The 18829-nt window shown below is 45.3% G+C and overlaps 1 protein-coding gene across 10 annotated transcripts in view; it reads left to right on the forward strand.

Annotated features, from left to right (window-relative positions):
• Cacna1d (calcium voltage-gated channel subunit alpha1 D) overlaps nucleotides 1–18829 on the forward strand; it is a 341201-nt gene that overhangs the window by 267443 nt on the left and 54929 nt on the right. For all 10 annotated transcript variants that reach the window (XM_004652738.2, XM_004652740.2, XM_045135618.1 and 7 more), the window contains 10 exons: nucleotides 1876–2005; nucleotides 4729–4788; nucleotides 6387–6493; nucleotides 7786–7873; nucleotides 8648–8755; nucleotides 8841–8893; nucleotides 10424–10570; nucleotides 12786–12987; nucleotides 14217–14375; nucleotides 15861–15971. In XM_004652738.2, the coding sequence (XP_004652795.1) occupies nucleotides 1876–2005; nucleotides 4729–4788; nucleotides 6387–6493; nucleotides 7786–7873; nucleotides 8648–8755; nucleotides 8841–8893; nucleotides 10424–10570; nucleotides 12786–12987; nucleotides 14217–14375; nucleotides 15861–15971 (1165 nt within the window). The remainder of the gene's footprint in view (nucleotides 1–1875; nucleotides 2006–4728; nucleotides 4789–6386; nucleotides 6494–7785; nucleotides 7874–8647; nucleotides 8756–8840; nucleotides 8894–10423; nucleotides 10571–12785; nucleotides 12988–14216; nucleotides 14376–15860; nucleotides 15972–18829) is intronic.

The raw sequence follows: 18829 nt of genomic DNA on the forward strand, positions 1-18829 counted from the left end.
AGTCTCATTCATATAAAGTTGACTTTGGTTTTGAAAATGGAAACAATATTTTCAAGGGGAAACCTAATTATGTTCTTTAGGCAAAGAAGATGGGATAGGACAGTTAGTTGCTAACCAGCCTCATGGCACCTCTGGGGCAGCAGGAAGCTTTGCATGGCCTCACGCTATCATGAGAGCCTCAGGACTAGGTTGTGAGAGCCAAATGCTGCAGCTGTGCATAAGAACCTGTTACATGGTGCAAACGAGGATAAAACTTCACTTTCTGAGGGCTGCTTATGTTGAGTCAGCTTTAAAATAAAAAATAAGACATTTAGGGTGCACGTCTTTAATCTCAGCACTCAGGAGGCAGAGGTAGGAGGATCTCTGTGAGTTCGAGGCTACCCTGAGAATACATAGTGAATTCCAAGTGAGCCTGAGTGAGACCCTACCTCAAAAAAACAAACAAAACATATGGGGACTGGGGAAATGGTTCTGTGGATAGAGAGCTTGCTGTGCAATCATGAGGACTGGAATTTGGATCCCTAGCATCCTGGGGTGCAGGACAGCCCATATGTAATGTCAACACTCAGTAAGTGGGGCTGGGGGATCTTGGAGCAAGCTGGCTAGATGGACTAGCTAACCTGGTGAGCTCTGGGCTCACTTAAGAGACCTTGCCTCAGTAAAGAGTCATAGAAGAAGACACCTGTTGTCAATTTTTGGCCTCTGCATGCATCCTCTCACACACATGCACCCTCATACATACCACACACACATTTCCAGATGACACCATGTTTCAGTAACTATCACTTTTTGTAGGCCATATAAAAAGAAAGGACCTTGTTTTAAAATTTTTTAGGGCTGGAGACATGGCTTGGCGGTTAAGCACTTGCCTGCGAAGCCTAAGGACCCTGGTTCAAGGGTCGATTTCTGATTTCCCAGGACGCACATTAGCCAGATACACAAGGGGGTGCACAAATCTGGAGTTTTCATTTGCAGTGGCTGGAGGCCCTGGTGCGCCCATTTTCTCTCTCTCCCTCCCTCCCTCTCTCTCTCTCTCTCTGCCTCTTTCTCTGTCTGTTGCTCTCAAATAAATAAATAAAAATAAACAAAAATTTTTAAATGCATTAAAAAAAGAGGTTTGTGCAAATTAAATTGACTGAATTTAACTGAGAAAGAATGGCTTCCAAGTCAAGCAGCCTGGAGAAGCAGAAGCATTGCAGAGAGCTCATCTCTGCTGCATGGACAATAAAATAAAATAAATATCACTTATGGACAGAAGGTCGGAGTGAGGGGGAGAGACAGCATGAATGGCCACAGCACCACCTGGGCACCTCATTTGAACAAGATCTGATCAGCTGGTGGCCTGTGATTGGCTAAAGCTCAGCAGTTTGTTACCAAAGTGTCCCTTCAATTAGTGCACAAACTAAGTTCAATTGTCATTTGTTATATACAGATTCAAGGTGTGGCGGCATTGTCCAGCCAAATCTAGTTTAATATAAACCATTTTCCTTTCAAAAGCAGAGATGATAGAGAGTCAGGTGTTAGGGTAGAAAACATGCCAGAATCAGATAGGCTTGGAGCAGGACTCTGTCCCTGGTCCTTACTAGATTTGTCACTTTAATGTTCTTTCATAGCCATAAGCCTCAGTTTCCTTATCTTGTGAAAGGCAGCAACCCCACTGGTGGTCAATGTGGAGCTGCCCACCCTACAGATCCCAAGGGGCTGAAGGCTTTGTGGGGCAAACGGTCATGCCAGTGTGTCTGGGCAGAAGGCATAAGTGGCCTGGCCCTCAGCTAGCATCTTCCAGATCTCTCCCTGGGGAGTCCCACACTTTTAATCCCCCAGCAGACTCAAGCCCTTCTCTGGGACTGTGCCCATGCAGTGTTCTCCCCACAGGATCCGCGTGGGCTGCCACAAGCTCATCAACCACCATGCCTTCACTAGCCTCATCCTCGTCTTCATCATGCTGAGCAGCGCTGCCCTAGCTGCCGAGGATCCCATCCGCAGCCACTCCTTCCGGAACATTGTAAGCCTCTGAGAGAGGAGATGCGGGTGGGGACTCCCTCAGGGTCAGCCCTGGCCTCTCTCAGGAAGAGGTCATCCTGGAGAGAAGATGGGGCCCTGGAGACTAAATCTAGGGTAGGCCTCTAGCTCATCTAGAAATGTTTCCTCCTTGGCAATAACTGGTACTGTCTTCAGGGACCCGTTTTTTTCCTCCTCTTTGCTGGTGGGAACACGTAGCAGGGAGAAGCTGACATTGAGCCCAAGCATGCCAAGGTCCCAGGAGCTCTGGTTTGGGCTGGTGGGGATATTTGTGGATTTTACTGAGAAGGAAAAACTCAGAGATGGTGGGCTGCCAGGCTGAGGGTTCAGTGGAGAGGAGGAGTCTGATGTTTGGGCCTGGCAGGAGGTGGTAAGGAAACAAGCTGCAGGTTAAGTTTTCTGTTATGTGTCAGCTGCACTACTTAAGTACAGTGCCTAGCAGGCCCTCTGTATTGGAGAGAAATGTAGACTTAAATTTCGTCATGCTTCAGCTGTCCCTTCTTAGTTTGGCCATCTCAGCACTGGGACAACTACAAAGGCAAGACAGCATCAGACAACCAGTGGCCTACTCACCGTCAGGCCAGGATCCTGAAATGCAGTTTCTGGTATCACCAAGGCCCTGCCCAGGAGAGGGAGCAAGTGTATGAGGCTGTCTCATGTGGCTGGCTGACTCTGTATATCAGATTGCTAGAGATTTTAGGGGCAAGACACAGCAGCAGCTCAATACCTCCAGCTTTCTGTAGTGACAACACCGCCCTCATTTCATATCTCCCCATTTCCAGCCCTTGGCCTTGGCCAACAAGAGTAGCGAATTCCAACCTGACAATGAAGCATGAAACAGAAAAGGTGTTTGGAGAAAAATCATGACATTGCAGACTAGATCGGAAGATAGTTAATCTAGATTACAGAGTGACAAGCAGTGAATTCATGTTGTGGCTTTTTAATTTTTTTTTGATTATAATCTCTTCTCCATTAGCTTATTTCCTTGCTGTTATTAAATGTTTTTTATATGTATGTACATGTGTATGTGTATGTGTATTATTCTTAAACCCTAGTTTTATTTTCACACTAGCTGAGATTTTAGTGGGGGGAAAGTGCAAGCTAAGTGAGGAAAGAACAACTTAAATCTGAGAATTTGGATTGGCCCCTTGGCACCAAGTTGTCTTAGCTACAGATATTTACTGGCTACCAGTGCCTTTAGCATTAAAATCTTCCAGAACCCTAGGAGGAAATGAGGGACTAGTGGCAGGGCATGCTAGTCTCTTGGAAAATAACTTCCACTACCTGGCCAGGAAATACAATTATACAGAAGTGTTCAGGCAGGCATCGCAAGTCCACAGTGGAAACTTTGGAAGAGGACTGCTCTGAAGAGAGGGCCTTCTTGGAAGAGATCTGGCCATAAAGCAGAGTTGCTCCCCGTACTCTGAAGGAGAGGTAGAGAACATTCCTGTGGTTGCTCCAGTGTAGGAGACAACATGGCCTTGTGGTTCTTAACTAACACCTGAGAGCCCTCCTCCTGGCTCAGCAACACCTGTAACCAGATGTATCGCCTGAGCAATCCACATCTACTAAGTGAAAAGAGTAGGCCTCAATTCTGGCATCCATAGTCCTTCTAACTCTGACTTCTTTAGTTCTTTCAAAAGCATGGAACACAGTCATGATTGTGTCCAGCAGTCAGGATGGTCTTACCTATTGCAGGAATCTTTTTCTAGTTGAGGGCATAGCAGTCAGCAACTCCCTGTGAGAAGCCTTATTGGACTGGTCAGACTTCTTATTGCTGACCCACTTATCCTGCCTGTGAACCCCAGCTGCTCTGAAGGGAGTTAGGGACACTGGTAGGGGCTAACATGACTCTGTTGAATAATAGATGACATTTTCAGGAATGCTGGTAGGGTTGCTTGGACTGAAGATTTAAATGCCAAGTCACTCTTTTTAATGTGGACTCAGCAAGGCACAGACTCACCATTAGGAGAGCAGAGATAGCTGCAGAGCAATAGTAAGTAAAGCCGCGACTCACAGGCTGCACCACAGCCTCCATGTGGCGGCGTGGAGGAGAGCTGCTGATTAGATTGGCCAGAATTTGAGGGAGCATGTTGAATTTATTGCTTAGCATCTTTTTAGTTTAAAAAGTTAAGATGTTAACAGTTTTAAAATTTGAGTTTTTTAGATTTTATTATAATTTTAATGATGCTGGGAATAGAGCCCAGGGTCTCACACATGTGAGACGAGAACTCTACTATCCCCTCAGCACTGCCATTTTATTTACATTTCAACACCAATCTCGAGGACAACATTCTTCCTTCAGCCTAAAATGCAATTAAAAATATAAACTATGTGTGTATGTATGTGTGTGTGTATATATGCATGTATGTACTATAAGTTACCAGGTACCACAAGTAGATGTAATACACTGCACAAAGGAAAGATTGTTAATGCAACAGTTTGAGAAACCAGATCCTGAGCGCCAAGGTATAAGCTTGAGAAGCCAGCCAGCCTGAGCGGGGTTGGGAAGCAAAGCTCCCAAGTGTTCCTTACTTGTCTTGAAGAGAAACTATGATTGGATGGAGGTGGGCGCTTCTGAGCATCTGTGTCCTACCTCCAGAGCCTCAGGTCTATGGCTACAGCCAGAGATTCTGCCTGTGAGCATGTAACTGTCATAGCTTGTCTAGGTGTCTAGTTCTCATTGTCCCATGTTGTGCCTTACAGATACTGGGTTACTTTGACTACGCTTTCACAGCAATCTTCACTGTTGAAATCCTGTTGAAGGTAACAGCTTTTTTCATCGATCTTTACTGTTCTTGCAATAATGGCTACCATTCTGTTTGCTTCCAGATCCTAGGTTATGCAGATTATGTCTTCACTGGCACCTTTGCATTTGAGATCATTTTGAAGGTAACAGGCTGCCCAGCAGTGTAGGGCCTGCTCCTGTGTGTGACATACAGGAGAGAAGCGTGAAGTGCTTTGAGCTTTTCATTTTTTTCCATTTTCTTTTTTAGCCTTTTGTGATTAAGCTAAACTTTTCAACCACAGGATTTTTTTCTGTGACCATTCCAACTTGTTTGCTGTTTCTTTTTAACCTCTGAGTGCATTAGGAGCTTCTGTGGCCTCATGTGCTAGTTGGAATTATATTTTGCTGTTTTAAAAAAAATCCTCTGAATTTGTTCGCTGATAACAGACACAGCACTATGTGTGCTTCCCTCTGACATCAAAGTCAGAGGGAAGACATTTGCCCTGTGGAGGGAATGGCTGTCCTCCTCTTCTCCAACTGTGTGATTCCAGTGACCTAAAATAGTAACAGCTATTTTCTTGCAACAGGATTTGCAAGATATTTTGGTTCACTTGTGTGGAGATAGTTTCTGTGTGTCTTAATGAATGGCTCACATTCGCGCAAACCAAGGGGCTTCCTTTGGACAGAGTGCTTTGAATGTACTGCCCGTGCATGAGCCGGCAGGTTCCGTTGCTATGCGTGGTCTGTGTCCTGAATGCAAGGCCCACTCCACAGGGAGCTCCTTTCCTATGCAAGCAGAAGTCTAGAGACCCACAGCTGAGTCCTGGCAGTTCTGAGAGAGGGTAGAACTGTTGGAAATCCATCTCCTAGCACAAAGAAGATGAGAAGCAAAAGGTTTCAACCACCATTGTCTTAAAAGTATTTTGAGGTTCTGGGTGTGCATTTCAAGAAAAAAATCTATTTTATGTTGGACTTCTGTGGAACTCGGGCTCTTTACAAAATCTTACCAGAGAATAGCCTCATTTTGTCATTGTGAATGAAAAACGAGTTATGAAACAGTGAGCCATCATGTGTTCAAGCCTCTAGGTCAAATCTTGTAACAATTAGCATTCATGTTCTTGCCTAAATTTAAGCTGATGGGTTTGATTTCCGCTCCTGTGCCAGAGCTGAGCCGGGGACGGCAGTTCTGCATGAAGTGTGGTGCAGAGCCTGCCACGCAGGGACAGTGCTCTTGCCGGCCTCCGCTCCTGCCCAGGCTCTTATTCTTGTCATTTGCTTTCTCCTGTTCAAGCTGAGCTAGGGAGAAGTGTTTCACTTAGTCTATGAGCTTGGTTAATTGAGGTTTCATTTTACTTTCTGCTTTTTTAAGTTGTTACTCTTGGGTTTTGGAAAAATGAGACAATGGGTCATTTAAAAGAGAGAAAAATTATTGTTACTTTTAATTTCTGTAGATTTGCCTCCTGGAGGTGGGGGGGGGATTTGGAAGACAATTGGTTCATGTGGTTAAACTCTGTTAAAGTGTACTTGTTGGTAAAGTCATGCTTTCCTTGAGACTTTTGTAAAGAGCCCAGGTTTTGTGACCCTGGAAACAGAAAAAAAAAACCCCACAGTAAATGGCCCACAATTCTGTTTACAGATGACAACTTTTGGAGCTTTCTTGCACAAAGGGGCTTTTTGCAGGAATTACTTCAATTTGTTGGACATGCTCGTTGTTGGGGTATCATTGGTGTCGTTTGGGATTCAGTAAGTATGTGTATGTGTGCACGTACATGCATGTACACCTTGAGGATTATTGGCGGGGTGGCTTATGTAAGGAAATTTATATCCAGTCATAAAGGGTTATTAGAGTCAAGACTGTTTAACTTGCCCTATGTCAGAAAGCACTGGGTCAGTACATGCTTCCCTGTGTGCTTTCTTAGTTCTTGTGTCCACTGCCAGGCTGTGCTTGCCACTGTCTCTAACACTGGCTTCAACAGCAGCTAAAAGACATCTTGACTAGGAAGGAGACTGGCAGGTTCTTCCCTGGCCTGGTTCTGCACTGTGGGTATCTCGTCTCAGAAAAGCAGACTTCTTCTTTGCAGGAGGAGCTAGGACCAGGTGGTTTCCCACACCCCTTCCATTTGGATGATGAAGACTTCCCTGGATTTGCGGGTTGTAGGAGCTTCTGAAAGTTTCTGGCTAGGAGGAAGCTGGGGCTGAAAGTCCATGGCATGCAGTCTGCTTACCTTACACAGGACAGGATAGGAGCTCTGCTGGGAGTATCCTGTGTGGCCTCACTTTCCTGTTGGCCTGGGAGCACCTCCTTTCTGGTGCCCATGTGAACACACATGTGCATACACCCCCTAAGCTAAGGTTCCTTCCCAGAACTGCCTTCCTTGCCATTTCCTCATTCTGCCCTCTGCTCCCCTACAGAGAGGGAGTCTCGTACTCATCTCTGTGGAGGACATTCACACTAGTATCTAGTCACTCCCATGCTGCCTCTGACTCTTCCTCCTGAGCCTGCACCCCTGCCCTATCCAATCACGCAGGGTGCCATGAACTAGCTGCCTTCTCCCTTTCAGAGCCTTTGGGGCATGGCTTCTATAGCCCTCTCCCTGTGCCAGCTAACTCTCTTCCTCCTTTGGGACTCACCTGTGATCACCTCACTGGGAAGCCTTCCTGGCCACTCCACTGAGCACACTGCATTTGCCCTACAATGGTATAGGCCACTCAGGTCATGGTTGCCTTTCTGCCTTAAAGGCAGAGAAGCCTTAATATGGAAACAGTGCAACAGGTCCTTAAACTTAAACCAAACATGAAACGTGAAGGTTAAGAGCCCTTAGCATTTACATTGAGTGAAAAGAACAAAATCAGATTGCAAATGTCTCTGAGGAGGTCAACAGGGCCTCTGGGCCCCTGAGCTTCATCTAGGAGACAGGAGTCTTCCATAGTTTGCAGTGTGTAGGAAGGAGCACATTGCACGGAGAAAGACCTGATCTCAAAGAATCCATCAGCCATAACACCCTTGACATGCTCTCCCACTGTCCCATCTCTAGATCTAGCGCCATCTCCGTTGTGAAGATTCTGAGGGTCTTAAGGGTCCTGAGGCCCCTCAGAGCCATCAACAGAGCAAAAGGACTTAAGGTATTGGCCTTTTTCTTTATGACAGGTTGGCTAGTTACTGACTCTTCTAGAGTGGAACATTTCAAAGTGGAACCTTTCCACCAGCACTCATGGAATTCTAAAATTACTTTTATTAGGTTAATTGAAGACTTTCATGATTTTTAAAAATTTTTATTTATTTATTTGCAAGGAGAAAGAGAGAGGGGAGAAGAAGAGGGGGAGATATGGGTGCACCAGAACAAACTGCAGATGCATGTGCCATTTTGTGTATCTGGCTTTCTGTGGGTACTGGGGAGTCACATCTGGGCTGTGTGACTTTACAAGCAAGTGCCTTTAACCTCTGAGCCATCTCTCCAGCCCTGGGGATATTTTTCTTTATGATTATTGTTCATTTATTACTTTCTTATCAGTAGTGTTTCTTTTTGTTTATTTGAATTTATAAATCTATTCTCATACAGACTAATAGGCCTTAATTAATATATCATACATATCTAAGGCCTTCTGAGATGGATACCCTTTGGGCCTATTTGCAGATGACCCTGAACCCCATAGCATTCCTTCCAACCAAACTTCTTTGGAAGAAACCAAAGAGGGGACTTGGAAAGTGTTCCTCACAGTGGCCACGGTATGTCGTAGGACCTCTCTGAGGATAACCAGGAAGACACAGCCCAAGGGGCAGCACAGTTGCAAAGTCACATACCCAGACATGAAGCCCTGCTCTCATGTTAGCTCTGCTCATGGCTAAAACAAAGAAGGAAGGGGAAATCCATCCTCTGCCTTCTCTTCTCTCCCCAGCACGTTGTCCAGTGTGTTTTCGTGGCCATCCGGACAATTGGTAACATCATGATCGTCACCACACTGCTCCAGTTTATGTTTGCCTGCATCGGGGTCCAGTTGTTCAAGGTAGGGGTGCCCTCTCACCCAAGGTCAGAGATGGCTTCTGCAAGGAAGAGCCTGCATTTGACGGTCATGTCTGCTTTGTGCCCAGGGGAAGTTCTATCGCTGCACAGATGAAGCCAAAAGTAATCCTGAAGAATGCAGGTGGGTGTCCAGTCAGGGAAGGGAATTGGGAAGAACAAATAGAAAATCTCATAATAGCTTTTTAGAAATTTTTGTTGTGGAATACACTAGTTGTCTATTTGTCTGTTTATCCAGTGGCTGGGAAGATGGTGGTTAGTTTTCTGTTGTTTAAGGTAAAATGCACATAAGATGAAATCAGCTGTTCTCATTGTGCAACTCAGTGGCATATAGCCTGGTCACAAGGTTATGCATCTGTGTCTCACAGAGAAATGGATAGATAGGGTTTGCTTGCTATTTGGTATATGTTGTAGTTACTTTAGCATTTCTGGAAAAAAATACCAACCAAAAGCAGCAGATGAGAGGAAAAAGTTTATTTCAGTTCATAGTCAGTGGGGAGGGGAGTTTCATGATTGCAGGAAAAGCAAGGCAGGGCAGAGACTAGGTTTTCTGTCTTGACACAGCAAAATACCAGAAAGCAGCAACATTCCGAATACATGAGGCTATGGAGAACATCTGATTCAAACTATCACAATATGGAGATTATGAACTAGGGGAGGGAACCCTGAGATAATAATGGTAAAGGACCCTGAATTCACTCCCCTGACCTTTACATGGAATGTAGATGATATTCCTGTACCTCCTATTATTTAAGTCAGAACCTACAGCTCTCTGTCTTCCCAGAATTCAAGAGCAACTACTCTCTTCTGGGAGACATTCCAGATTTCTTTGTTCATGTCCTCCACATTTTGGCTGTACTTTGCATTCATAACAACCAGCAGAGGAGAGACACAGCAGTAAATGTCCATGCCCTATTTTCTAAGATGTCTAGTGAATATGGAATGTCCATTGCCCATGGAAGCATTGCTCAAAGCTTAAGGCCATATAGTCTGTGTCCCTAGCCTTTAGCTTGTAGTGCAAGTTGACTAGGGTTTTCTTGGGGTGTGGTCAAAGAGGACCAGGGGCAACAGTGCAGCAGCAGTGTGAACACACCAACCCTTCTCTCTAGATGCCCATAACTGTGAAATAGTAATGGCCTTTATCTCTTGAGTTTCTTCCAAAACTGTAGCTCTGTGAGAAATGGTGTGTTATAGCAATTACAGGATTCTTTTGGAAAGAAAATTAGGGATATCATTAGCATGAAGGAAGGAGATGCAGACAAGCTTCTACCTGGGCTCATGTCTCAGGGCTCATGAAATTCTCTATGGCCAAAGCACTGATGCTTTGGTGATTACTTTGTGCCTGCTTTATATGAGTAGCATTCATTGTTTGATAGCTTCCTATGGTTAACAGATATATGCTAGTTCTCTAGCTGCTCTGGAAAAAACACTTTGCATTAGTCATTATTACTCAGCAGTTGTTTGAGCTATAGAGCAGATTAAATGTGGGGAGAGCAAGGGAGAAACTCTACCTGGGATGTGCTCAGGTGTGTGGCCTGGCTGAGGTAGAATGTGGCGTTCTGTAGGGGTTCTCAGGGGCCATGGGACTGACTTCATGCTGCCACGCAGGAATCCAAGATGGCTGTCCTCTTTTTCTTTTTCTTTTTTCCTCTAGAGGGCTTTTTATTCTTTACAAGGATGGGGATGTTGACAGCCCTGTGGTCCGTGAGAGGATCTGGCAGAATAGTGACTTCAACTTTGACAACGTCCTTTCGGCTATGATGGCGCTCTTCACCGTCTCCACCTTCGAGGGCTGGCCCGCGTGAGTACAGAGGATGCGGTCTTTTGTGACGTCCCTTCTTGTTCCTTGGGCACCTTGAGCTCACTCTGTGACTCAATTCAGCCACTTGTCATCACTGCCTGCAGCCGATCCGTCAGAGGCTCGCAGGCTCTCAGATGTGAAGCTGAGTGTGCAGGTCCTGGCCAGCACTTTTGGGTGGGATTAGGAGGTCCTAAGGGACATGTGTTACACAAAGTTCCACTGGAACCACCTAAGTAAAGTTGTCCTCCTAATATTCCAAAGAGTTTTTGGTTTAAAAAAAAATTGCCAGGTATGGTGGTGCACACCTTTAATCCTGGTACTCAGGAGGCAGAGGTAGGAGGATTACCATGAGTTCAAGGCCACCTGAGACCTATATAGTGAATTCTAGGTTAGCCTGAGTTAGAGTGAGACCCTACCTCAAAAAAATTATATGGATATAACATATATATGTATATATGTATGTATATATACATACATACATACATACATACATACATGTATTTGCAAGCAGCTAGGGAAGGAGGAAGAGAAAGAGTAGAGACAGAGAGAAATAGGCATGCCAGGGCCTCTTGCCACTGTAAACAAACTCCAGATACATGTGTCACCTTGTGCATCTGCCTTTATATGGGTATTGGGGAATCAAACTCAGGCTATCAAGCTCTGTAAGCAAGTGTCTTTAACCACTGAAACATCTCTTTAGCCCCTGACTTTACCACCACCACTGATGAGGTTTTGACAGCATGCAAACTATTCAGTCATTCATTACAAATATTTAATGAGTACTAATGCGTGCCAGGCATGGACATTTGTCATTGTGCCATTTCTTTTGTGAAGGCATTTATACACTCACTCATAAAGTATGCTTTTGATACCAGCTCCAAGCAACAAGCTGTGCTGGGCACCATGGAAAAAGCACAGTGATTTAGACATGGCTCCTCCATTCAGAGCCCAAGTTGACTAAGATTGTTGCAGGGTCACACCAGGGAAGAGTGCTGGTATATCACAACTAGTGTACAATAGGGTGTGGGCTACCAGCTAGGATTTAGGTAGGGAAAGAAAGCAGAGCACAAGGAGGAGGATGGAAGGCAAAGGATTGCTGTCCTTCAGAGGCCCCATGCCCAGCTGGCAGAGCTTTCATGCTGCCTGTGAAAATCAGATGCTTTTAGAAACTTCTGTAGGACAGTTAAGCAGGTCTTTCTCACTAGGAAATTGATCCTGGGAGAGGAGAGCTATGGAATAAAAGCTTCACTCTGAAAAGGCACTATATCTTAGTGAGCCATTGAGGCAGCTGAGGGAAAGTGAACCAGCCTGGGGCTTGGGGCTCCAGGGACCTGAGCTCTGCCCCTAAGGACTATGACCTTGACCTCTGAGCATCCATAAAATAGGGACAAGGACAGACACATCTGCTTTTCCAGGAAAACACAAAAATGAAAGAGGGGGCTATGGAAGTCTCTCACACCATAGGGTGGGCATCCCAAAGAGTCAGCTGAGGCTAGAGGTTTTTCATACAACGTTTTCTCTTCAAAGTGTTGCCTGACATTGTTTACTTTCAGTGCCTATTTCGGCCTGAGGAGCTTTCTTCCTTAGTGCTTTGGAAACCCTCTTCTGGGTGTTTATCGTATGCCACTATATGTACATTTTCAGTTCCTCCTGTATGGTGATGTGATGTCCTTTGTCTATGACAATAGAACAAGTGTTGTTGGCTGTGAAATCTTTTGATTTTCAGTTCTCAAAATATTCTCTCAGGTGAGAGATGGCTTAGCAGTTAAGGTGCTTGCCTGCAAAACCAAAGAACCAAGGTTCACTTTCCTAGTACCCACATAAAGACGGATGCAGAAGGTGGCACATGCATCTGGAGTTTGTTTACAGTGGCTAGTGGCCCTGGTGTGCCTATTCTCTTTCTATACCCGCCTCTTTCTTGCCTCTCTTTCACTCTCATTCATTCATAGATAGATAGATAGATAGATAGATAGATAGATAGATAGATAGATGATAGATAAAAAAATATTCTCTCAGTGTTTATATCCACATGATTCCTAATCCAGGTATCAATGGTCTGGGCTAAAGGCTAAGCATTCTTTGGAGACCTGGCTATGTCCAGAGGCATCATTGACTCTGCTCTGTGGGAGTGTAGAGGAATGCTGGGGGTGTCTTGGAGGACAGTTGGCCAGGCCACTTGTGTTGGTGTGTCCTTATCGGTTTTTCTGTTGTCCAGGTTGCTATATAAAGCCATCGACTCAAATGCAGAGAACGTCGGTCCAGTCTACAACTACCGTGTGGAGATCTCCATCTTCTTCATCATCTATATCATCATTGTTGCTTTCTTCATGATGAACATTTTTGTGGGCTTTGTCATTGTCACATTTCAGGAGCAGGGAGAAAAGGAATATAAGAACTGTGAGCTAGACAAAAACCAGGTTAGAATCTCACCCTGTTTGTGCTTCTGCTCCTTGAGCAGGAGCAAGCGTGTGTCCCCTACCCAGTCCTCTATCAGTATCCTCCCTGCTTTGATATGATTTAGTAAGGAGGAATGATCTGGAAGCCCAGGCTTCTTGAAGTGAAGTGGTGCCCATGGTGTCAGGGGCATTCTGATTCAAGCTACAGCTGTGTCTGTTCACTGTGGGAAATGTGAGGAGGTGCCAGCTTGATGCAAGGGAGGACTTTTCCTTTGAGTTGTCAGGATGTCCTTGAAGATCCCACCAGTGACAGTCTAAGAGAAGCCATGGCCTACTCAAGGAAGTGACAGTGAGGGCAAGACCAATTGTGCCAGGCAGGTCTGGAACTACAAATGCATTTGCATCTGAAGTCCCAAATAGGCTGGAATCTGGTGTCCCTAGAGTCAGCAGATAAGGTCAGAATGACAAATTCTGGACAGAGAGAGCCTCTCTGAAGCCTGTTCCCTAGAATGAAAGCAGAAGAGTGGGCAGACCTAGGCCCTGGAGGCCAGGTGGAGGCTCTTGGGGCTAGAGACCCCTTCAGAGATTGCTATAGAAAGGTGACTAGTCTTCATCCCCAAAGTGAGTGTAGGGACAGTTCTCTAGTCAGGTCCACCTCCCAAGCTTAGCTCAACCCTGTCATCATTACAAGCTATCTCCTGAAGGATTCTGAAATGAGCATGACCTGTTATTGAGCTCCCACCTTCCAGAGGGAGATGTATATAGCTTGTAAGACCTGAGAGTTGTTGCATGTAGGTCTGTTTGAACTACCAGTGGAGTTGCCACTCTCAGGAAATGAGCCCAGGCCCTCTAGCTCTTGAAGGTTTTGTGTCTGATGGTATCTGGCTTCCTTTCCTGGAAGACAGCACACAGCCCTGGAGACACGACCCACTGGCAGAGAGAAGGGCACTGGCAGAGTCTGGGCCAAGTCCTCCCTCCTCTGCTTGCACATGTACTGTAGAACCTTGGCAAGGGCAACGGCAGCCCTGTCTGCCATTCTCGGAGAGCACGGCCGCTCTGCCTGCCGCTGAGGTTGCCATGCTGCACAGAGGTGCTGCGTGCTGGGCCCGTCACAGACTCACTGGAGCAGGGTGGTTGCTTGTGGCCATTTTCAGCCAGAGACCCAAGTGAGACCTTACAGGAAGGTAGCCACTGTGTGTGTCTTTCCTGGAAGTGCTCTCAACCCCGTTTGTCTTTTCCTGCTGTTGCAGCGTCAGTGTGTTGAATACGCCTTGAAAGCACGTCCCTTGCGAAGATACATCCCCAAAAATCCCTACCAGTACAAGTTCTGGTACGTGGTGAACTCTTCGCCTTTCGAATACATGATGTTTGTCCTCATCATGCTCAACACACTCTGCTTGGCCATGCAGGTAAAAATGGAGACAGCTGCGGGGACCAAGTCTGGGCATTATGCACAGCCCTGTACCCCTGAGGGCAGAGCGCTCCCCCTCTTGAAAGGAGGGGTTGACTTTTTAAAAAAAATTTCTTTTTGTTCATTTTTATTTATTTATTTGAGAGTGACAGACAAAGAAAGAGGCAGATAGATAGAGAGAGAGAGAATGGGTGCACCAGGGCTTCCAGCCACTGCAAATGAACTCCAGACACATGTACCCCCTTGTGCATCTGGCTAGCTTGGGTCCTGGAGAATCGAGCCTTGAACCGGGGTCCTTAGGCTTCACAGGCAAGTGCTTAACTGCTAAGCCATCTCTCAAGTCCGGGGTTGACTTTTTGATGAGCCTGAGCTATAGTGAGGCCAGAGTCTTATTCTGGCTGACAGTTGTCGTGGTAGACATGTACAATCACTCCTTTGAGATTATCTGTGTGGCAGGATGGCAGATAGCATTTCCATAGAACATGGTGTGATGTTCAGTCCTACATGGGTCCTGTGGCCAGGTTATAGCTGAGAACCAAAACTTGGCTGGTATTATGTCCTGGTTTTATCTCTTGCTGGTTGGTAGCCTTGGGAAGCATAGTTAAATTCCCTGAGCTGTGTGGTTCCTTTATTGGTACTATGAGGAATCTATCATACCTCAGAAGATTCTCTGAGTCTGTAAGTCTGGCACTTTGGTCTTGACCTGTCACAGTAACACCTAGTGCTGAAAAGCAAAGCCTAAGTCACAATTCCTGGCTCTAAGGGGCTTTCCATATGGTGGTGGGGGATGATCTAATCCGTACTGGGACTGACCTGAATTAGTTACTTCTCCTTAACATTGAGACAGAGTGCAGGGAAGTAACTACAGTGAACTCTTTCAGAAGTTACTTTCTAGTAGGTACAAAATTAGGCCAGGAAGCAAAGATCACAGTCTACATCCAGATTTTACCCAGTCTTGAAGCCAACCAAGCCACCCTCAGTGCTATCTGGAAGACAGGTCTATATAGATGATGAAGTATATATTTTATGGCACTTTTTTTAGAATTTAAGGATGAAAATGGCTATATTCTGATGTAGGGCAAAGTACAAAACCAAGGTAATACCACATCAATGGCAAAAGGTTCACCCCTACTCACGTTCTGCCTTCATCCGTAGACATATAATTGGTCTCTGCATTGTGTGTTAGTCCAGAGCCTGAGCCTAAGCCCTGGCAGAAGAAGGAAGGGTGGCTTCCTCCTACCCTGAGCTGAGAAAATGGGCATTGTTTTCCCCTCCATCATCCAACCATCTTCATCTTGTCATGGGGCCCCTGTGGTTTGTGGGAGTTCACCATATGACATGGAAGTGTGGGTTTAATCATTGGGAGAGAGCGCTGGAAAGGAGGGTGTGCCCCCAGGGTGCCAAGAGAAGGGAGAGGCCTCTAGTTGTTAGGTCATGAGCTGTGGTGAGTCTCTGATGGCCGTACCTCTGTCTTTATCTGCAGCACTATGAGCAGTCCAAGGTGTTCAACGATGCCATGGACATACTGAACATGGTCTTCACAGGGGTGTTCACTGTTGAGATGGTTTTGAAAGTCATTGCATTTAAGCCCAAGGTGAGTTGCTGGATCCACTTTGCTGAATCACCCCAAAGGAGTGCCTACCCGCTTCCTGTTAGCCTTGTGTTGCTCTGGTTATCACCTGAAAACATGAAAATCTGATTAGAGCATCTCTATACATATGAGAAAATAGGTCTGCAAAAACAAAACCTCATGAAAACAATTCTGAGAAAAAGAAGATAGAATTGATCATTTGTAGGCCGATGACCGTTTTGAACACTGAATTTTCTGCAGAGCATGTGTCATGCTGTCCCAGGGGAGACTGCCTCATTATCTGAGTACTGGGGAGTGTTTGATAACTATCAGAAAGGGTTTGACCCTGATGTTACTCTCAGATTGCAAACACAAAGACTGATTTTATTTGTACTTGGTTGATAGTAAGCTTTTATGGAAAGTTCTAGTACCAACACAAACCTCTCACAGCCATACCATCTTTTGTTCATTTAATTTAAACTAGACGTAAACTGTCTTTTGCTGTGTTGGAGGTCTGGACATATTATACCTCCTTTGGGATGGAGTGAGCTGAGTCCCCTGCCAAAGGCGGCCTGCATACACTGTGTACTCTGAGCTGGACAGCACTGTCACAAAGCTCAGCTAGATCCAGGTCCTCCTTCTGCCAGGCACTAGCTTAAGTAAATTATCTTACTGTTTTGTGTCTCAGTGTCCTCATCTGTACCACGAGGATACTTCTAGGTCTGTCTCAAGGGGTTGTTGTAGAGAGTTATAACATTCAGTGCTATGAAAGGGTGCATGGCATAGAGCAGCATGCTGGTTTGTCAGCTGCTGCCACTGACACACCACTGCCACCACACCACCGTCACTGTTACCCAGCAACGGTGTTCCCTCATTCTACAACTTCAGGCCGAGGAGCTGAGCTAAGCTGAAGTATGGGGCATTTTTCCCTCTGTCTCCTGAGCACAAACAGACTTAAAGAATGGCAGAGTACGGGGCCCAGTTATCTATGTTCTATTAGTCCGTAGTTACATAAAATTCAAATTCCAGCCTATTCCTTCTTTAATGTAAAACAATTTCTATGGAATCTTTGTCAGATCTTTGTGGACCACAAAGAAAGAACCTTTGTAAGTGGGATGAGTGCAGTGGGGTCAAATTTGGCACCTTATGCATGGCCGGTTGTTACCTACTGTGACTTGTCCATATCTACATACATAAACATTTCCTTCTTTTTCCAAATGCATCATAACTTCCTTTGAAGTTTTGTTTGTTTCCCTCTCACCTGTACTTCTTTGAACAATATTTGTCAGAACTGATGGAAAAGGGTACAAACTAAGAATGTGAAAAGTTCTAGAGAAAATGCACATGCTCTGGTCATATTTTCTCAGCCACCATGTGTCATATGTTCCTTTGCCTGGTGATGAAGTTCTGTAGGTTGAGGCAAACACACACTCAATCACGTGTGCATGTGCAAGAGTGTGTACTTGCATGTGCATATACATGTGTGCCTATGCACAACTATGAGTGAGTATGTGTGCATGATGGATGTGTACTTGTTTGAGAGAGAAAGAGAATGCACACATACCCTGTACCAGGCCTGGAATCTCTCTAAGGGGAGTTCAGTGGTGTGTGAATAGATTGGTGATAGATACTAAGTGGGAAATGAGCAGCTAATTTATAATCAGTAGTAATAGATTTGTAGTAATTGTATAATTTCTACCAGAAATTGCACTGCTTTGTAGTTTTACTCAGCAAGATATTTTCACAACTTTAGATGTACTTCTTTTTCTTTCTTTCTTTTTTTTTTTTTTCAAGGCAGGCTCTTCACTATAGCCTAGGCTGACATGGAACTCACTCTGTTGTCTCAGACTGGCCTCAAACTCATAACAGTCCTCCTATCTCTGCCTTATGAGTGCTCAGACTGAGTAAGTGCCCTACCACACCTAGCCAAGACAACTTTTTTTCGAGAAAAGGTCTCACTCTAACCCAGGCTGACCTAGAATTATTCTCAGGGTAGCCTTGAACTCATGGCTATCCTCCTACCTCTTTCTCTCGAGTGCTGGGATTATAGGGGTGTGCCACCACTCCTGGCCAAGACAACTACAAAGCAGTGCAATTTCTGGAAGAAATTATACAATTACTACAGATCTTTTAAAATGTTGCAGTTGAAGAGCAAGGTCACTACATTACCCACAGCCAGGGAGATGGACTTACATTAGTACTATATACCTAAATGAATGGTAGAGAATGAGTTCAAAAAGCAACCCTCAGGCTGGAGGGATGGCTTAGTAGTTAAGGTGTTTGTCTGCAAAGCCAAAGGACCAGGTTCAATTTCCTAGGACCCATATTAGCCAGATGCACAAGGGGACACATAAGTCTGGAGTTCATTTGCAGTGGCTGGAGGCCCTGGTGTGCTCTGGCGCTCTCTCTCTCTCTCTCTCTCCCTCCCTCCCTCCCTCTTTCTTTGTCAAATAAATAAATAAATAATAAAAAAAGAAACAACCCTGTTCTGAAACCTTTCTCTTTGGTGGTCACTAAGCCAAGAGAGGGGAACCTTTAACAAGGGAGCCAGTAAGGACCCCTCCATCCACAACCATCATATATTCAGATTAAGAAGCAAGCTGGGCGTGGTGGTGCACACGTTTAATCCCAGCACTCAGGAGGCAGAGGTAGGAGGATTGCCATGAGTTCAAGGCCACCCTGAGACTACATAGTGAATTCTGGGTCAGCCTGAGCTAGAGTGAGACCCTACCTCAAAAAAAAAAAAAGAAGAAGAAGAAGAAGCAATGTCAAGAGCTGGAGAGCTGCTTAGCAGTTAAGGGGCTTGCCTTTGAAGCCTAAGGACCCTTGTTTGACTCTCCAAGTCCTGTGTAAGCCAGACACACAAGGTGACTCAAGCATGC

This window comes from Jaculus jaculus, chromosome 16 (assembly GCF_020740685.1).
Source record: "Jaculus jaculus isolate mJacJac1 chromosome 16, mJacJac1.mat.Y.cur, whole genome shotgun sequence".
Classification (NCBI taxonomy): Eukaryota; Metazoa; Chordata; class Mammalia; order Rodentia; family Dipodidae; genus Jaculus; species Jaculus jaculus.